This window comes from Nuphar pumila, chromosome 13, assembly GCF_984573655.1.
Source record: "Nuphar pumila chromosome 13, dmNupPumi1.hap1.1, whole genome shotgun sequence".
NCBI classification, from domain to species: Eukaryota; Viridiplantae; Streptophyta; class Magnoliopsida; order Nymphaeales; family Nymphaeaceae; genus Nuphar; species Nuphar pumila.
Genome location: NC_143261.1, coordinates 69613454 through 69633760, shown reverse-complemented (window position 1 = coordinate 69633760; position 20307 = coordinate 69613454). Strand labels below are relative to the sequence as shown.

The 20307-nt window shown below is 36.0% G+C and overlaps 1 protein-coding gene across 2 annotated transcripts; it reads right to left on the bottom strand.

Moving 5' to 3' along the window:
* Positions 1–1228: 1228 nt before the first annotated feature.
* On the bottom strand, positions 1229–8551 carry LOC149818630 (putative inactive ATP-dependent zinc metalloprotease FTSHI 3, chloroplastic). Of its 2 annotated transcripts, XM_089984280.1 has the most exons (5): positions 7512–7634; positions 7041–7396; positions 3679–4002; positions 3282–3582; positions 1229–1628 (listed from the first exon to the last, which is right to left on the bottom strand). In XM_089984280.1, exons 2-5 carry the CDS (start codon positions 7272–7274, stop codon positions 1429–1431), a joined length of 1059 nt encoding a protein of 352 aa, XP_089840406.1. In that variant the 5' UTR covers positions 7275–7396; positions 7512–7634; the 3' UTR covers positions 1229–1428. The 2 variants fall into 2 exon arrangements, with proteins under 2 accessions (XP_089840406.1, XP_089840405.1); XM_089984279.1 differs by having other exon boundaries at positions 7041–8551.
* Positions 8552–20307: the final 11756 nt, after the last annotated feature.

Genomic DNA, 20307 nt, shown 5'->3' with positions numbered 1-20307 from the left:
ATAAAAATAAGATTAGCATGCTCATTTAACTTATGTTAAACTACATATCATGAATGAAACTACGCATGTGTTATTTTTGTTCTAAATTGTTATACTTGTGCACCTACCGATTTTTCATGAAACTGGCCCATCTTATGAGTACAAGTGATGATTAGGTCGATACAACAAGTGATGACACGATGACGTGATGGTATCAAAATAAGACTCTTTTCTTAATGTTTTGCTCCTGAAGATATTTATGTATTTTTGCATAAGAGTTTCTTTAAAATTTCACTTTTCGTATAAACTTTAAATTATTTAAAATCTCATTTTGAATCTATTTGGTTTCAATGAATGTCCGAAGTTACAAATCCATTGTATAAAAAAAGGTTCACAGTAATGCGTCCAAAGTCCATTGACTTGCTATTTCAAACACCATTTTTCGCTGAATTGCTATTTTAAGCTCTGAAAATGATAAATTACAAAGCTTTCAAACTTTTTATAAAAAGTCACAAGTCCGGGATTTTGAGGGCGTTACAGATTTCTTATATTATTAGGGATGAGTTTCATATGCATTTCGAAACAAGTTTTTTGGTGTTTCTAAAACAAGATTCAATGTTTTTTAAACCAGTTTCATATCGATACCAGGTACTAGTACAGAGGAAACGGGATAGGTAGGGCAAAATATGGTTTCTATGCAACTATGGGATGTAATATATAAACATTGAAAGGCATTGAATGAATTATTTGACCAAAACATTACAAGAGAGGACTGAAAAGGTTTGGTATTTCATCAGCAACAGCCAAAAACTGATGGGCAAGGGGATTATGCTGATAATGCACCAAATGGAAAAGCTGCAACCTCCAATTGAAGTTGACAAAGAAGGATAACGGAACTTATTCAGTCACCATCTTAAAAAATTAAAATTGAATAAATATAAGCAAGAGAAAAGGAGAAATAGAGAAATATGCAAGGATATACATGGTTCAGCCAAAGCCAAATGCATACATCCATACGAAGTAGCACAAGTTCTTTCCACTTATTCATCCACTCCTTTCATATTTTTTCCCTAAATCTCATCCGAGATCATGGTCCGCATTTCAATTGATCAGGGACCGATAAGGATAAACCAAACCTTAATCCTTCCATCATATCGTCATAATAAATCTCAAGCTTTATCAAATTGTTCAGAAAACAAATGTGATATGACAACCAATGCCTGGTCCAGAAGGGAAGAAATGTGACAGATTTTCTTTTGATAACTTATATCATTGTATACAAGAACTCTATGTAACAATTTAAATATTTGGGAATTTAGGATTCACAAAAAGGGAGATGTATACACTAAAATATTAATTGAAGAGAGAGAGAAGTTGCTTATTTCAGTCAAAAGCTCAAGCATAATTGGAAATAAAATATTGTGGTGGGCAAAGAATATCTTGTTATGGTCAAGTTATTGTTTGGTAGCCCAAGGGTTGTTGCGAACCATCATCTCTTGTATCATTTCTTTTAACAAGCAAAGGCATCCATGGGAACAGTCTTCCAAGCTCTTTGCATATGGCATTAATGGTCGATGGCCTTACATTAATACCAAATCTTGCTCTTTCAATTGCCTCCATGATATCTTCCCGTGTCACTACATCTCCACCTGCAAATCCATGAATAGTAACTGGGTGAAGAACTTGTTTGTTGGTCATTTCATGGATTGAAGCTTGCTGATATGCATAAATACAGACACATGCTGTTGCTTGCTCGAGTACTAGAAATGCTAAAAATGACATGTAGATCAAATAGTAAGACCAAGCATTGGATTCAATAATTACAAGAATCTTCCTAGGAGCGTGACTGCAACTTCCCCTGAGAATTACAAAACTCTATTCCTCATGCTTCAAAACAATGAAGTATACATTGTTATGACATCTAAATCAAGAAATTGCAAATTTCCCATTTTAGGGAAACTATTACTGCATGGAGTCACGGTTTTCCTCATAGGAAGCCACATCATACTTCAAAAGCCATTTTTGTAATTATCTTAATACTTCTCAAAGGTTTAGGTAGTATGCATAGCAAGTGGAGTAAGTATAATCATAATATAATGGAGTAATTATGATCATAAAGAACCATGTATTGCATCATATACAAGATATTGATTGCAATAAATTCTTTATAAAGATTCATTCTTCCTTGATGCTTCCCACATTTACTGCATAATCTGGAAATTATGGATACATGTACAAACAACATAGAAAAACAAGGAAAACCAGAACCAGAGGATGATATCACATCATGTCACTAAGAAAGAAATGCTAAGATGAAAATATGTCACTCCATAGTCAGAATGAGCACTTGTCATCTAAATGGGTTCATGATAAATATATCTTAACTAACTATTGTTGGGAGAAGGTTGTTTTCACATCCTAACGAGAAATGATACCTGTTGAGCAACTGATATACTCCAAAGGTACCTCTCTCAATCATGTTGGCAATAGAAAAAGGTTACAAGTGATATCATATCATACTGATATCGTATATGGGTAAACACTATTCAATCAATCACTTAGCTGGGTGTACTCAACGCTCACATCTAACATCTGAACCAAATGGGTGATCTTATAAATCACAATCTTTTGGGTTTAACAACTCGTTTAAGAGGTGATCCATGTTTCTAGATAAGTCTTGATTCACAGCACATTGACAAGCCACATGACCAAAAATCTGGTTAATGAACCAAAGCAATCATCATTACCATATGTTAGTTATATCAAGGTTCTTCCCTTTGTCTTCTATTCAAAATTAAAGGGATAGTTCATCTTTATTATTATACCCTTCTTGGACATGTAAGGTATCAGACATAACATACTATGCTTACTGCTGACTCATTCATCATTTGCCTGGGATATCACCTGGTTATTCCTTTAAAATGCAACCTACTTGAACATTTTCATGATGATTCATCTTCAAGTGTAGTGTCAAGCAGTACAGCTAGGTGTAAGTGTTCATGTGATATAAGGACTTGCCTGGTTCCTCATATGTAAAGACTCCATTCTATCTCTTAGACTGAAGAAAAAACGAGAAACAAAGAAAGCACATGGGTTCAAAAGGAAAGGAACATTATTTAGAGCAATTTTCAAAAGCAGCATTAGATATTAACTTGGCTATTATTAGCAAAGACGCTTCATGTGAATAATGAACACTAACATGTAAAAAAAATTAAAGCATGGAAAGTTCCAATAGAAGATATAATTAAATAAATGAATGTTAATGTCATATACCGACTTCAAGTAGAAACTTTTTGCTGTACCTCTACGAGCAGCAAGCAATGAAGCCTCATTAATTATGTTTGCAAGATCAGCCCCTACAAAACCTGGGGTAAGAGAAGCAACCAGGCTACATATCACTTGTGGATCCTCCTCTAGAGGCACTCCTCTTAAATGGACAGCAATTATCTTTTGCCTCCCAATTGCATCTGGTTCACCAACAAATACTTTCCGAGAGAAACGCCCTGGCCTGCAAAGAGCTGGATCCAATGCCTCTGGTCGATTAGTTGCTGCAATCACTACCACTTTCATATCTGATTCAAACCCATCCATTTCAGTCAACAACTGCATCCAGGGGGGAAGAACAAAAGTGGAAAAGAAATATCAATTATGTGCAATAAAAAAAAATAAGAATCACTATGGATGCATTTATAAACATGCCTGGTTCAATGTTTGGTCTCTTTCATCATTAAAGCTTCTCCCCCTCTTCCCTCCAACAGCATCAAGCTCATCAATGAAAATTATGGATGGTGCACATTTCCTAGCCGTGATAAAAAGATCCCTTATACGTGCTGCTCCTCTTCCAACAAACAACTCCACAAATTCACTAGCAGAGACCGTGAAAAATGGAACTCCAGCTTCACCAGCTACTGCACGCGCTAATAGTGTTTTACCTGTACCTGGAGGTCCAACAAGCAGTACACCTCGGGGTAATTTGGCTCCCAACTTAGTATAATTAATTGTCCCTTGCAAGCATGAAACAATCTGCATGAGACAAATAAACGATTGTAAAGATGAAACAAAGTTGTAAAATGCTAATAACAAATAGAAATTTAGTAGAAAATTCAATCTTCTGGTTCTATTATGAGTTTCAGCACAAATGCATTATCAATAAATCAATAGCACATATTGTTCCCACTGAAACATGTTATCTCGATGCCTAAAATTTCAAGACACACTGATATAGATAAACACTGTGATCCTTGCAAGTATTAAATAATTACCATGTAACAGATAGACTTTAATAAATATGCAACACCACAAAGTGGAAAAATGAGGGTAATAGAATGAATGTAACAGTAGTCTTACTGTTAATTTATCCAATAAAGAAGAGAACAATATGAATGATTGTAATGTGGAAAAATGAGTGAAATAGAATGTATCTAACTAAAGCCTAATATTTTGGTTTGCCTTTGAAATAGTAAAAGTTTGCTAAAGCTCTTAGAGACAACTATCTTGAATGGTATAGCGGATTCCATCAGTTGTCTTCAGTAATGGTAGAAATCGATTTGACTTGATCTAGTTTGGAATGACAAGTCCTATATCTCAAGGGCATGCATGAGCTAACTTGCTGGGTATTAACTGTGAGATGGAATATAGGTCGACATATTGGATGGTTTGGCCACCAAGAAAACACAATTAAATATTTGAAAGAGACATTTAATGGATAGACTTAGACTTGCATGTTAAGCAATGATTTGTGGTTGAACTAAAAAATGTTGCAGATTTTCCTATCATCATTTCTCAGAAGTAAGGTAGGAGTCTGTCATTAACACTTTCTTATGTCCAACTTTGTTGCACATTATTCCACCGTTATAAATTCATCCAAACATTATATGTTCAATTGTTCATATGTCTTCAAAGAAAATGGACAATATCTCTTAACCTTTACAATTGTTGTTACTAACTCAAGAAATGGTTCCTAAATTTCTAGATGGCAAAATACAGCTCTAACAGTGCTTTTTCTGCCTGTTTAGCCAATTACATATGCCAGCATTTGCTGAAAAAAAAAAAAGAATTGGCAAGGATTTGAAGCAAATATATGCATGTTAGCAACAAGTTGGTTAGAGCCTGAAAAAGGAAGAACATGCAGCTGCTGTTTGCTATCAAAAGGAAGCTTGGAGACCAACCATCACCGCCTAATCAATTAGAGCACCCCTGGCTTTTGGTTGTCTAGTTCCAAGAAATCTATGTAATCAACTAATTCTTCAGTCTTTAGCAAGCTTACCTACTCCTAGGACCCACCTAGTCTCATCCTTGGTAGATTATATTGGTTTATGTTATTAAATGTTCATGAAATTTAACATTAGGAATAATGATGACATTATGGATTTGTTCACTTATTAAATTCTATTCATCGCTCCTTGGGAAGAAAAAAAAGTTTCAGTTACCAATGCCTAAAGAGAGTGGTTTCCTAGCATTGCCTTTGATTTTCAAAACTGCACCCTAGTGATGTCACAATAGTAGCACGCATAAGTCACAACCAACTTGTAGATCTGACATGCTGCCATCTTAGGAACTTGTAGATGCATAGATCGAGTACCACACTTGCTGTGAATTTTAGACAACCAGAAAACAGCTGGTGCGCTGAAGTAAACTCAACACAATTTCACCTCATAACTAGGTGACAAATTAGGGCACGGTTACCAGAATCAGGAGTGGGTTGGCTCAGGATCAGGATTCTGAAATTAGGAATCTGTTGACCGTAATATATTTGAATATCAAAATTAGTGAACTTGGAGATACGATGTTGAACTTCTATAATGTCTGTTTGTGTATGAGTATACATGCCTCTGTGCATGTTGAGTGCATGTGTGTGTGTGTGTGTGTGTGTGTGTGTGTGTGTGTGTGTGTGTGTGACAATAGATTGGAAAGTCAAAGTGCTTGACCTTCGTGTGTGTTTTGTATGTGAATGTGTGTGTGTGTTTGCATGTATGCATGTGAGTGTGTGTGACAATAAATTAGAATGTCTTAGTCCCTGGCATGTTGTGAGAATAAAATTACAACTGTAAGGCTTCTAGTTATTCGCTATTGCTACACATGAATCAATTATAAACACTTCATTGTCATGAATAAATCTGTTCTTTAATCCATTACATACATTCATTATATTTCGCATTCAGGGCTATCTCCACCTGTTATAATATGTTTTGGAATGCTTGTATTAGTATGTTGTTCGCAAATTAATTGCTCAAACATAAGTATGTGCTTAACTAGATCCTATGTCACATGGATGCGGGTGCGGGTGCGGGTGCGGGTGCGGGTGCGGGTGCGGGGGTGCGGCACTTTCAAAAAACCTGGGTGTGGGGGTGCGGCAAAAATATAAAAAATTATATATATATATATATATATATATATATATATATATATATATATATATATATATAAAGTCCAAAAGTTGGACATAAATGACCCTGGGTGCGTTGACTGCACCCAGGGTCAGGTCCTAGTTGGAGAATCCCTGTGACATATAAGGCAAAAAAAAAATCTTGGCAATTTTTTTTAAGTCCGGAAATTGGACCAAAATGACCCTGGGTGTGTTGACCGCACCCAGGGTCGGGTTGACCGCATCCGGTGCCGCACCCGCACCCGCGTCGCGTCGACACGGGTGCGGCACCCTGCTAGCCGAATCCCTGTGACATTGACTAGATCACACTTTTTTTTGTATCCTGTGAAGAGATGACTGGATGAATTTATTGAGATTTTGTTCAGGGATTCATAATGGCAGTGGAGATTGCTTATAACATGTGAAAACTGATTTTATATATGGATATGGCCTGTCAGAAATATGCGTAACTACTCATAAACGATAAACGAGAAGTATGTAATAAATGAATAAACAGGATCTAGCACGAGAGTTTGTGTACTTGGATGTGACAATATATGGGCATAGATCAACTTGATGAACATCATGTTACACACATCGGAATCAGTATTTACAGGTAAGAAAGATATCAGGAAGAGACCTAGAATCCATTAAGTGATTTTTAGAAGCATACATGTGGAGGAAAAAGCAGACTCACCTCCATAAGCTCTAATTTGGCTGCATCAACACCCTCAACATCATCAAAACTGACAGTTTGGTTGTACGATCGACGCTTCTTGGCAGGGCTGTTTGCAGCAGAAAGTTGGCGATATAGCAACCACATGAATGGAGTTAAAGGAATCCAGAGAGAAATTATCGTAAGCACAACACTCCTCATGGACATCAGCAATGACTGAGGAGCTGAGCTGTATGTTGTCCCCTTCTCCCTCATTAGCCCAAGGAGGAAATTTTCATCATGATCTATTTTTCTAGTGGAATATTGCCACTCTGGATTGCCAACACGAGCCTCAGGAGATATTCTCCATCTTCTCTTATTGGTCACCCGTTTCTTTCCTGCATTCAATGAGGCAACCTCAATGCTTCTTTCACTAGGACCACTCTCAATTGAATCAGAGACAACAATGTCACTCTGTTTGAACTCACTCGGGATCAAATTCGCTGTAGATACCTGTGAGTTTTCAAGAGGCCGAGGGGCTGTATTAAAGAATATACGCCGAGAACCCTCTTCAAATAGCACTTTTGTCACACAACCAGCTTGAAGATTCATTATCAAGTCTGAATAGGGAATGGCATTGGGAGAGGGAATTGCTGTCAATCTGAGAAATAGGTAGCACAATCCGAAAACAACTGCAATTGCGGAAGAAACAATCACATTTCTCGAATTCTTTCTCAACGACACTCCAATTTCCTCCAGCGACACCCTTCTCAATTTATTCGATAACAACCGCAGCCTAGGACGCAACCTAAGCACGAATCGCTTTCTCAAACCACGACGTTGGTTCTCAGAATAGCCATTACCGATTTGCGATCGAATTACAATATCCGCTCTTTCACCATTAGATAGGCTTTTACAACAGCAGCCAAGCAAAGGAGATACAGTAGAAAGATGATGCGAACGAAAAAACGACGAATTTAGGCCTTCATATGAACTCAACGATTTCAGTTTCAGCAACCGAATATATGAAACCTTCCTACATTGCAAAGACATTCTAATGGTTTTGAGCTTAATCTGATGAGTTTTTGACCTGCCCCAACAGACCAAAGACACATCTCGAGATGGGAAAACTGGTCTGCTGATGCTGCAACAAGAAAAGGCAGAAAAAGGAACCATTTTCCCCTTGAGTTTCCAACAACCAATGGCTTATGTCAACTCTAGCAAACCAATAATGCAAATAAATGACAAAATTCGGCAAAAATACCGAATACCCACAATCGGAATTAGCTTCAATAGACAAAATACTGCCCCAAACAAACGATTTCCTTCACTATCAGAGCAATTACAGAGAACCCACCAATGCTTTAATAAGAAGAACTATCAGAAGCTATGCTCTATGACAAATTGACAATCTGAGTTTGGGGAAGATGTAGCTACCTTGTCTTCTTTGTTGGGTACCTTAAAAAGGCAGGTGGTGACAAGAACTAAGCTAAGGGAAGCTGCCTTTCTGCTCTTATAGGCTCTGTATCAACTCGTACTTGGCGCTACCCTTCGTGGGTATGTGGGTAGGAGGCTTTATCCTCCCTAGAAGAGCTATGAAAACTCCAGAGGTTCTTGCTTGAATTGCAATTTTTTTAGGAAAATTTTCAAATACCCCCAAAACTTTTGGGAAGCAGGTTATATGCCCCCTAAGACCCAGTGTAGACTGCGTGTTAGGGGTTCGAATGAGCGCCACTTATATAAGCACGTGGGGGGGCTCGTATCCCTGTGTGTCTGCACCACTTAGCAATCAGAGTCAGATGCTGTTGCAAAGACTTAACTACCCTTTCTCGCCGTTCTAGTCATAAAATGATGGTTAAAAAAAAAGGACAAAAATGCATTTTATCTAGAAAAGCAAAACAATGGTTAAAAAAAAAGGATAAAAATGTCCTTTATCTCAAAAAGTTGATGATGATGTTAACTCTTCAAAGTGCAAACGTTTCCTTTTCGCCCTAAGAGTAAACTTTTGCACCATCTATTGTAACAATAGCTTCCTTTGACGACGCACCTTTTCTCGTCGTCTGTTGTCATAGGACCCTTTTTTGTCGTTGTTTGTTTTTATCAGAGCACCCTTTGCAGTCGTCTGCTGCTGTCAGAACAACCTTTGTCGTCATCTGTTGTCGTCGGAGCACCCTTTACTATCGTCTGCTGCCATCGGAGCATCCTTTGCTATCGTCTGCGCAGTGACAACATTGTTGCCACCATCGACTACGTCTACCTTCTGGGTGTTTTTCCTCTACTGTCGGATTACCAAAACTCGTATCATTTCGATGAGTTTTGTGTAACGTTTCATTATGCAAATAAATCGATTTGTAAATTTGAATGCTAAATCTTACAACTGGTTGTACTATTCATGCTAAATAACACCTATTTTTATACTGAAACAAATCGATTTGTACCTATCCACCTTCTAGGCGTCAAAAAACAGTTAGCACGATTTATACGTTTGAAGCAGTAACGATTTAATGAAATTACCATGATTTGTACTTAAGTTTGATAAATCGTACAACAATATTTAAGTATGAAGCCCAAACGTTACAACGATATGTACTTATGAAGGTTGTGATTTCTACAACGATTTGTAAGTTTGAAGCAAAAAGGATTTATACATTTAAAGCAGTAGCGATGTGTATTTATAAAGTTACCTCGATTTGTACTTAAGTTTGCTAAATCTTACAACGATATTTACTTATGAAGCTAAATATTGTGACGATTTGTAATGTTGGTGATTGTTTAACGAATGAAATAATTTGTAATACTATATACTTGGAGAGGCGGTTGTAACATATAATGATGAGGTTAAATTTATGTGTTGTATAGGTTAGCAATGTCTAAAGCTCGTCAGACAAGAAATTTCTCGTCGTTCGATTTTATGACTAATACTGAAATGATTCGTCAGTCCCATCTATATGAGCGTTATGAAAGGTACCAAAATATAATGAAGATTGAGAATGATAAAGAAAGAGACAAAGCGTTGAAATTGTATTATGCAGAGCATTATCCATCAGATATTGAGGCTGAAGAGCAAAGAAAGCATGGGGAAGAACTAAAGATGAAGAAGAAGAAGAAGAAGAAGAAGAAGGATGACGAAGAGAAGGAAAAACAAAGGAAGAAGGAGGAGGAGAGGAAAAAGCAAAGGAAGAAGGAAGAGGAAAACAAAAAGCAAAGGCAAAGGAAGAAGGAATAGGAGAGGGAAAGACAAAGGAAGATAGAGGAGGCGAGGGAAAAACAAAAGCAAATGAAAGAGGAGGAGGAGAGATAAAGGCAAAGAAAGAATAAGGAGGAGGAGGAAGAGAAGGAAAGGCAATTGAAAAAGAAGGAGGATGGGGAAGATAAGAAAAGGCAAATAATGAATATGGAAGAGGAAAGGCAAAAAAAGAAGCATCAGGATGAGAAAGAGAAGAAAATGCGAAGGAAGGAGAAGTAGAAGGGGGATGAGGAAGAGAAGGAAAGACAAAGGAAGGAGAAGGAGAACGAGGAAGAGAAGGAAAGGCAAAGGAAAGAGAAGGAGAACGAAAAAGATAAGAAAAGAGAAAGAAAGAAGCAGGAGGAGGAAGAGAATGAAAGATAAAGAAAAAAGCAGGAGGAGGAAGAGAAAAAAAGGGAAAGAAAAAAGCAGGAGGAAGAGAAGAAAATGAAAAGGAAGGAAGAAATTGAAAAGCAAATGAGGGAGCCGAATGAGCGAAGGAAGGAAGAAAAAAGGCAGAGGATAGAAGGAGGGGATGAAGAGGAAAAAAATGTGACCAAGGTACGTAAGTCGATCATGTTTGTCATAATTTACTGTGATAGTTATTACTATGTATAACGATTAATGTGATAATGATTACTGTGATAGTGATTACCATGAACGATTTACTGTGATAGCGATTACTATGTATAACGATTACTGTGAATAATTTACTGTTATAGGTATGATTATGTATAGTGATTATTGTGATAGCGATTACTATGTATAGCGAGTATATAACGATTATTATTTATAGTGATTACTGTGTACAATGACGTGTAGAAGTACAAATGAGACTAATTTTAATTTGATACGAATAACATGCTATTTTGTGTTATAGGGAGGTCACAAGAGAAGTAGAGCACCAAGTGAAAAGCTTAGAGGATGGTGTCAGTAGCCTGTAGTTCTGTCGTGGTATGAACAATTGAGTGAATATCAGAAGGATCGATTGCAAAATATGCACTTTGACGACCTTCTGGACCAACATTCTTTTGAAAAGTGTTGAAACACCATGACCCACCTGGTAAATAAGTGGAATAATAAGACGAACACATTTCAGTTTGATTCTTTTGAGATCACCGTGACCCTAGAAGATATGACGCGAATTATGGGTCTTAAGTGCCATGGAAGTGTCGTCCTATTACGAGATTCAAACTATACCACAAGGGACAAGTGCACGACCCTTCTAGGAATGTCGATGGAGGACTAGAGGCAATGTATTTCTTGTGGAAGTAATTCTACATCGATGAAAGTTTATTCTTTTCATAATAAATGGGAAGGTCGGTCTGCTACATGTACATATGAAAAAACTGACCAAGAGTTGTGCAGCTTCCCTCTTTATTTTTTTGGACTTTATTTTCTAATTTGTCTGGTTCGAGGATAAGTTACCTCTGACTGCAATTCTTGGTAGACTTAGATAAGGTCGACAACTATGCATGGGGTACTACTATGCTCGTACACTTGTACAGTCAACTTTACTGTACGAGTAAGTGTACAAAAAACCATCACAGAGTTTTGACCATTTATCCAGGTAATTATTTATTACATATTTTGTAGTTGTAGACTAAGATAATTGAAGGTTATAGTCTTACTAACATATTGATTTTGTAGGCCTGGTTGTGGGAGCATATTGTCGCCTTGCGTTCTTAGTGTGACCCTACGATTTGTGATTTTTTAAAGATCGGCCAGTGGGATAGAATAAGTATAAAACAAGATAATGTTAAGTTCATTTTAGATGATCTACAATTAAATGAGGTAAATGGTTTAAAATCGTTTACAATCGTTTCAACATTTATCATTCATTAGTATAAACTGTTGCAAAATTTTGTATTCTTTAGTACAAATCGTTATCGCGTGTAAATTATTGTAATCGTTAGCTTTCTTAAGTAATGATCGTTGCAGAATTTTTTCTTCATTAGTACAAAGTGTTATCATTTTAGCATTTAGCATTCATTATTGTAAATCATTGTAATATGTAGCATTCATTAGTATAAATCATTTCAATATAAAGCTCTCATTAGTAACAGTCATTGTAATATATTTAGCACTCGTTATTATAAATTATTTTAATATTTAGCATTCATTAGCATGAATAATTATGTCTATACCTAAACCATAATCTCCAATGTATAGGTTGTGTGGAGACTGTATGGAGATGGGGAGGACGAGGACCAAGAGATTGTTGCTCAGGGTGCGAGACTGTCTGGCTACGATATTTGATTGTTTAGTAATTATGAAGCCGAGTTGTAGCATGATAGTCGAGTTCTCCTACAAGCTGGCTTGGGACAGTCTACCCCAAAGCAACTTGTGGAAGTGAGAAGGAAGATGAAAAGTGTTGGGGCCATGAACGTGAATTGACATGAATGCTTCAGGGAACAATTGGATAGCTAGAACAAAGGAGGTGTTCGTGCCATAGCGTATGATTATAAAGAACGACAATATGACCCCAACTATTTAAAAAAATATTGGAAACCCATGCGTCAAAATCTGGAGATTGAGAAGAAGCAACGTGGAAATGTTGGGAACCCATGCGTCCCTCTTGTCCCCCCATCATGTCGTCTCCCAACATAAAAAACATGTCCATCATATCCCTCCGGCTACAACAATGATTCTTTCAGTTATAGTACATGATGAGGAGCGAATACAACTCACAAAAAAGAAGGTAGTCTCCGCCACAAGGTTTGAGATGCTGGAGAGGGAGAATAAGAAGTTACGGAAGCAGGTGAGAAATTTGGGGAGACAATATAATACACTGGTAGAGATGATGACCAATGTTTATAATAAAATCAAGGGAACCAAGAGGCCACCAAGAAAAGAGAGTCCACCAAGAAAAAGAAAGAGACGATTTATATGTCATAGTCCATTTGAGTCGTCAAGTGCCACTGAATAAACATTATATGATTTTTTTATCCTGATATTTATTTGTTGTAATTCTATAATTCTTTACTGTAATTCTATAATTCTTTTTTGTAAAGTGACATTCTATAAATGTATAATTCTTTTTTTAATAAGCATAACACACAAGTGCCACTGCTCAAATCGTTGTAATGTTCGGTCTTCATAAAAAAATTTGCTCTGTAACAAATCGTTATATCTTAACTTCAAAGATATAGACATCATTGTATAAATCGCTCTAGGACAATATCTGGTATAACAATTCAGATACAATATATGTACAATGATTTGTCTTATCGTGATTTACACTGACTGATAAAAGGCGAAAAGTAGAAAGAAAAAATAAATTGACACAATGTTTATTGGTGAAGTAAAAATCTAGGTAACTTGATAAATACAAATCGACTTAGAACCACAATTCATGACTTAGTTGCAAATCGACTCGATGTTTAGACTTAGTAAACTATAAATTGTGACTTAGTTGCAAATCGATTTCACTGTAACGATACGTGCTATCACGATTTACTTGATACCGATTGTCCTATTGCAAATTAATTTTATGAGCTTTGTATATGTGAACAATATGTCCTATCACGATTTATACAATGACTGATTCATAAAAGACAGAAAGGAAAAACAATAGACAAATTGACACGATGTTTAGACTTAGTAAACTATAAATCGAGTTAACTTCAATGATACATTAAAGCCACATTCATTTACATGAGTATTTAGTTACAATACATCATGATCAGTGGTTTGGCTTAGATACAATACATGACCATCATCATCAAAGAAAACAGACATCATTATCAGCATCAACCCTACATCTAAATAGTGATGTACTTCAAAATAGACATTATCATCATCAACAACATCAGCACCTTCAGTTTACTGAGTAGCCTTCGCTAGTCACTGGGAACGATAGAAGGCGAATCTATCTACCAATGGAGGTTCTTATCTCTTTGCAAATTTTTTTTGCAGCACATTTGTAACTCTTGATTATGCATAGACTTGTTCTCATGTGTTTCTCCTAACGTATAAGAGCTGCTTGAAGGATCTCTGGGTGGATCATAAAGAACTTTTGCATCCTTCTTTGTCTCATGCACCCTGCTACTTTTACCAAGATATGCAACTGCACTTTGACATTCACTTCTACCAAATATCTTAACATCAAAATACAAATTACCATTATACTTGAACACCAAAAATTCTCTAAATTGCAAGGAATGACATGCGACAAATGTTGGTCAACCATTCTTGAGAAACATGGCACCATCTTTAGCGTGCACTTTCACACACTAAGGGTTGTCTGTATGGCTATTTAAGGTGACATTAGCACATTTATCTACCTAGATGGTCATCAACGTCACTCTCTGTCTATCATGCAGAATATTTGTGCTTACTTCGGTATACAAGGAAGAAGAAGAAGGAAGATGAAGGCAGAGGAAAAAAAAAGAAAAAGAAGCAAAAGAAGTTGCGCTGCCGCAGAAAAGTTTAAGAGTTGTTTAAGATTTTATACATGGACCACGGGTCGGGTCGGGTTAGGTATGGTTTTACATAGAATAGGGTTTTACAGAGATCTATATTAAGGTTTTACATATACTAGAGTTTTATGCACGTGTACACAAATCGACACGATGTTTAGACTTAGTAAATACAAATCGAGGTAACTTCATAAATATAAATCAATTTACAACTTAAGACCGATTTAAGTAACAATTGTAAATCGATTTCACTGTTTTGTTCATAATATTTTAGTCGCAGTTGCAAACCGATATGAGTAATCACAATAGTACATATCGATATCATTCACAAATACAAACAAAGACATATCGTTGTCACAGTAGCAGTTGCAAATTGATATAAGTAAATCACTATATTACATATCAATATCGTTTAAAAAGACAAACAAAGACATATTGTTTAGGGTTTAGGGTTTCGGGTTCAGAGTATAGGGTTTAGGGTTTATAGTTTAGGCTTTAGGTTTAGGGTTCAGGGTTTGGGGTTAAGACTTTAGGATTTTAGGGGTTTAGGGTTTAGGTTGTAGGGTTTAAGAATTAGGATTTTAGGGGTTTAGGCTTTAAGTTTTGGGTTTTGCGGTTTAGGGTTTAGGGTTTCGAGTTCAGAGTATAGGGTTTAGGGTTTATAGTTTAGGCTTTAGGGGTTTAGGGTTTAGTTTTTAGGGTTCAGGGTTTAGTGTTTAGGATTTAGGGTGTAGGGTTTTAGGGGGTTAGGGTTTAGGGTTTAGGTTTAGGTTTAGGTTTTTGGGTTTTATGTTGTAGGAATTGGGGTTTAGGTTTAGGGTTTTAGGGGTTAAGGTTTAGGGTTTAGGGTTTTAGGGGTTTAGGGTGTAGGTTTTAGGGTTTAGAGCTTAGGGTTTAGGTTTTAGGTTTTTGTGTTTTATGTTGTAGGGATTGGGTTTAGGGTTTAGGCGTCTAGGGTTTAGGTTTTAGGTTTTAGGTTTTTGGGTTTAGGGGTTTAGGTTTTAGGGTATAGGTTTTAGGGTTTAGGGTTTAGGGTTTAGGCGTCTAGGGTTTAGGTTTTAGGTTTTTGTGTTTTATGTTGTAGGGATTGGGGTTTAGGGTTTAAGGTTTAGGTTTTAGGTTTTTGGGTTTAGGGTTTAGGGTTTTAGAGGTTTAGGTTTTAGGGTTTAGGGTTTAGACATCTAGGGTTTACGTTTTTGGGTTTTATGTTGTAGGGATTGGGGCTTAGGTTTAGGGTTTAGGTTTTTGGGTCTAGGGTTTAGGTTTTTGTGTTTTATGTTGTAGGGATTGAGGTTTAGGGTTTTAGGGTTTAAGGTTTAGGTTTTTGGATTTTATGTTGTAGGGATTGGGGTTTAGGGTTTAGGGTTTTAGGGGTTAGGGTTTAGGATTTCGGGTTTTAGGGTTTAGGATGTAGATTGGGTTTGGATTTCATGAGAGCTAAATGGGTCTCACAACCAACCCGATCCAATCACCCTCACCTAAACCCATCACACAATCGGGATTTACATTGACGAACTTTGTCTATGTGAATGATATATCCTATTACAATTTACACAATAATTGACTAATAAAAGGCAGAAAAGTAAAACAATAAACAAATCGAGACGATGTTTAGACTAGATAAAGTAAAAATCAAGTTAACTTCATAAATATAAATCGATTTACAACTTGATACCGATTTAAGTCACAGTTGCAAATCGATTTCACTGCAACGATTTATCCTATCACGATTTGCGTTGACGAGCTTTGTCTACGTTAACAATTTTCCTATCGTGATTTACATAATGACTGCTAAAAGACGAAAAAGATAAAGAAAAAATAAATCAACACGATGCTTATTGGTAAACTACAAATCTAGTTAAATTGATAAATACAAATCGACTTATAACCAAAAGACTTTAAGTTTCATAATATAACAATATTTGTCCTATCGTGATTTGATGTAACGAGCTTTGTCAATGTGAACAATATATCAAGAAAAATAATAAATAAATCGACATGATGTTTAAACTTAGTAAACTACAAAACGAGATTTAGTTGCAAATCGATTTCACTGTAACGATACGTGCTATCGCGATTTGCTTGATACGTCCTATCGTGTTGACTAGTTTTATAAAAGGCAGATGAAACAATGTTTTTTTATTTAATTAATACGCAATGAAATTTATTTATGCACGGTTTTTTAAAATTGTCGGTATTTGAAACGATGTTTCCTTTATATATGAATGACACGTCGTACAAGTTCAGGAAGGTGTCGCTTCGCTTTGCTTTATGATTAAGGAACACACGAACCAGCATTTCTTTTATAAACGCCGTGTTTGTGAATCAAACATATAACCTGCTTCATCGCAAAGGGGGTATCAATGTCAAGGAAGGAGACGATGATAGCTACACAGCCAACAAAGGTGAGGAGAGAGACGACGATAGCTACACAACCAGCGATGGCGAATCAGGCGTATATTATCTAAACCTTGTGACAAGTTTCTTCAAAATTTATCTCTTTTATGGCGTATATTCGATTTGTGTTGTGTACTGTAGAAAGGAATTTCAATATCGTTTCTTGAATATTCTGCTAATGTCAGTAGAACATCCACAAAAAAGCGGTGCCCGAAAACTCAACAAAGAGCTTCAAGATAACATCAATCAGTTGCAATACGAATTTGCAGAAGGAAACACTATCAGTAATTTTGTACGTATGAAACCACTATCAGTTATATATTTACGTATGTCATAGGTATGTATGTTAACACATGCATATTTGTTATAAACAGACTATATCCAATTTTGTCATGTATATTTAAAGCAACGCAACAACCAATACTAGACGCATCGTCACTCCTTATTTCATGATATATCGGTTCTCTTATATATTTATTTTCTTTTTTGATTTACTCTTGTTGCTTCGTGTTTTAACCTTACTATTATCACTGTTTCGTTCAACAGAGTTTCGTCCGCCGATTGCCATACTCCATTGGATTTCAAGATAGACTACCATACTAGGGTAACGATGATCACCACATAGACTTTTGGTTAAGTGAAAAGGTAAGTGAAGAAACCACTTGTCCAAGGTTTAGGCATAACAGTCCTAACACGATTTGCACTATCAATTTGTAAGATATTCTATCAATTTGCAAATATTGATTCCTACACTCTGGCAAACTGTTGAGCATTAGGTCTTATACGTGATGAATTTACGGAAAAAACAAATATGGTGCTACAACTCATTGGACTTTCACAATGGTGTACAACGTTATATTATGCATTTGGTAAGTTTCCATCTATAAGGGTATCATATCATGTACGATGGCCCAGAATTTACTTGCTTCTGTATTAACCACAGGACGGATTCGTCAAAAATGTTTTGGGTGTCGACATTGGCGAGTGGAGGTTTAGCTCAGCACACGATGCTCCTTTACAAAATAATGGTGTTGATTATGATGTATTTGTAATAAAGTATATTGAAGCAATATATAATGGATGAGAACCTGATTTCGACATTGTATGCTCTACACTTAAACATGTTTTATTATCCTCTATTATTGGAGACTCAATTTATATATTGGTGTCATATTACCTTTTTGTTACAGGATGATATACCTGGATTCCACACAGAACTATGCAAAAAATTGATAAAGTTTCTAATTGCGGAAGTGAAAAAAAAACTCAGCCGACAAGAATACCTAGAAGGCAACGAACGACGCGACCCCCTCAGGAGTAATATGATGCACAACGACTTCTAGCAGATTTTGTAGATTGTATATACAAATTTTGTAAGACTGCGTATATAAATTATGTAAATCTCTCTGGGTTGAAATAAATAAAATTTCAATTTTACTAAACACGCCAATAAGTTAGACTATTATTTATAGCAAAGGCAAATCGTTGTCTCCGACATAAACATCATTTTATAAATCGCTATATGACAATGTCTTATATAATGATTCAAATATAATATATGTACAAGGATTTATCTTATAGCGATTTACACAATGACTGATAAAAGACAGAAAAGATAAAGAAACACTAATCGATACGATGTTTATTGGTGAACTACAAATCCAGGTAACTTGATAAATACAAATTGACTTACAACCAATATTCTTTAAGTTTCATAGAATAACAATAGTTGTCCTATCGCGATTTGCTTTGTCTATGTGAATAAATCGTTGTTTTGTTCGCTGTAACTTCGTATTAGGGTTTACACAAATATTAGGGTTTTACAAACATATCGATATCGTTGTTGTGATAACTTCATAAGTACAAATCGACGTTCTGATAATTATTTTTGGGATTCTATAATCCTTTGTTGTAATTCTATAATTCTTTTCTGTAACGTGACATTCTATAAGTGTATAAATCTATTTTAATAAGTGTAGAACACAAATGCCACAAATGCCAGAAATTCAGGTTTCATTATCTTCTTACCCGAATTGGACATGGTTTTATTTGTATTTGTGTTCTAACTTTTGCACAATTTGTCATTTTCCTAGGAATCAAGGGTGAAAAGTTGAGTCATAAATAAAGGGATGAAAGTGAATTTTATGGTGAAATTTTCAAAGGCCATGAAATTCTTAAGAGATTCAGATTTTCTATAAGGGAATGTTTGTTTCATCCTGAAATGTGAGAAATGACAATGGGTCTCTTTCCCGTGACTACCCGATAGAATTTCAGTGTTGGGGGTTATCTTTTTCATACAAAATGCTCTATTTCATGTGAAAATAGGGCCACACTCCATAAAAAAGGGGAAGCAAATTCTCATGGGAGGGATTTGTTTGTACACACCTTTTCCTGTAGTAGGGCTAGGGATGTAAACAGTTCAGATTCAGATCTAATGTGGCCACTACCATATCTGACTAACCGAATGTAGGCTAAATGGATTTGGATGGTGAAAAGTTTGTACCAGATCCACTTGTTTACATGTAAACAGATTCAGACATCCATCAAACTCGGATATTTGTCAGACTCGATAGAAAAAACTCAAAACTATATCTGCATCCGATTATAAAAAGATATGGTTTTGGCTTTACCAAATGCAATTAAACAGAATCAAATTTGGTGGAATATCGAATAAAAATCGATTGATTGATATCCCCAAGTAAAGCATGTAACAAAAATGTAAGAGATCAGAACCAACATTACAAATAGGATGGATCATGAGAGATGTAATGTGGAGCACTGAATGATTTTGATGGACATCTCTTAGGAGTCAGGATATCCAAATGCTTTTTGAATCGGAAAATGACCATACTGTACAACAAAAATGATGCATTTTTAAAAATCTCCTTCAATTCACCAAATTCGCCAAATGGATACTTTCACAAGTTCTCACTTTTTTTAATGTTTTTACGTCTCGCAGTTCCGAATTTCTAATTTTCACAGGTCATGACACTGAAAGTGGATGGACCCATGAAACTTGTTAACAAAATCACATATGAGGTTGCGATATTTCAAGATTCTAAATTTTCAAAACACTTATGAAAATCATGATGAGTATCACAAGGCTCGTTGCTAAAATCCTTTAAGTGTTGCAGAAGTTCGTACCTTACAAAATTCCAAACAATTTTCATAGGGGTATTGCAAAATTATGAAAAACTTACAAAAGTCCAATATTGCAAAATTGCGACAAGTATCACACCGGTATTGCAAATTTCTTTTTTTGCAA

Excerpts from the sequence above, each read along its gene's own strand:
- LOC149818630 (XM_089984279.1), bottom strand. The coding sequence starts at position 8,174 with ATGGTTCCTTTTTCTGCCTTTTCTTGTTGCAGCATCAGCAGACCAGTT. Across the intron at positions 4,003-7,040 it reads CCAAATTAGAGCTTATGGAG|ATTGTTTCATGCTTGCAAGG; the intron begins GTGAGTCTGCTT and ends TGTCTCATGCAG. Across the intron at positions 1,629-3,281 it reads ATTGCTTGCTGCTCGTAGAG|GTGGAGATGTAGTGACACGG; the intron begins GTACAGCAAAAA and ends ATGGATTTGCAG.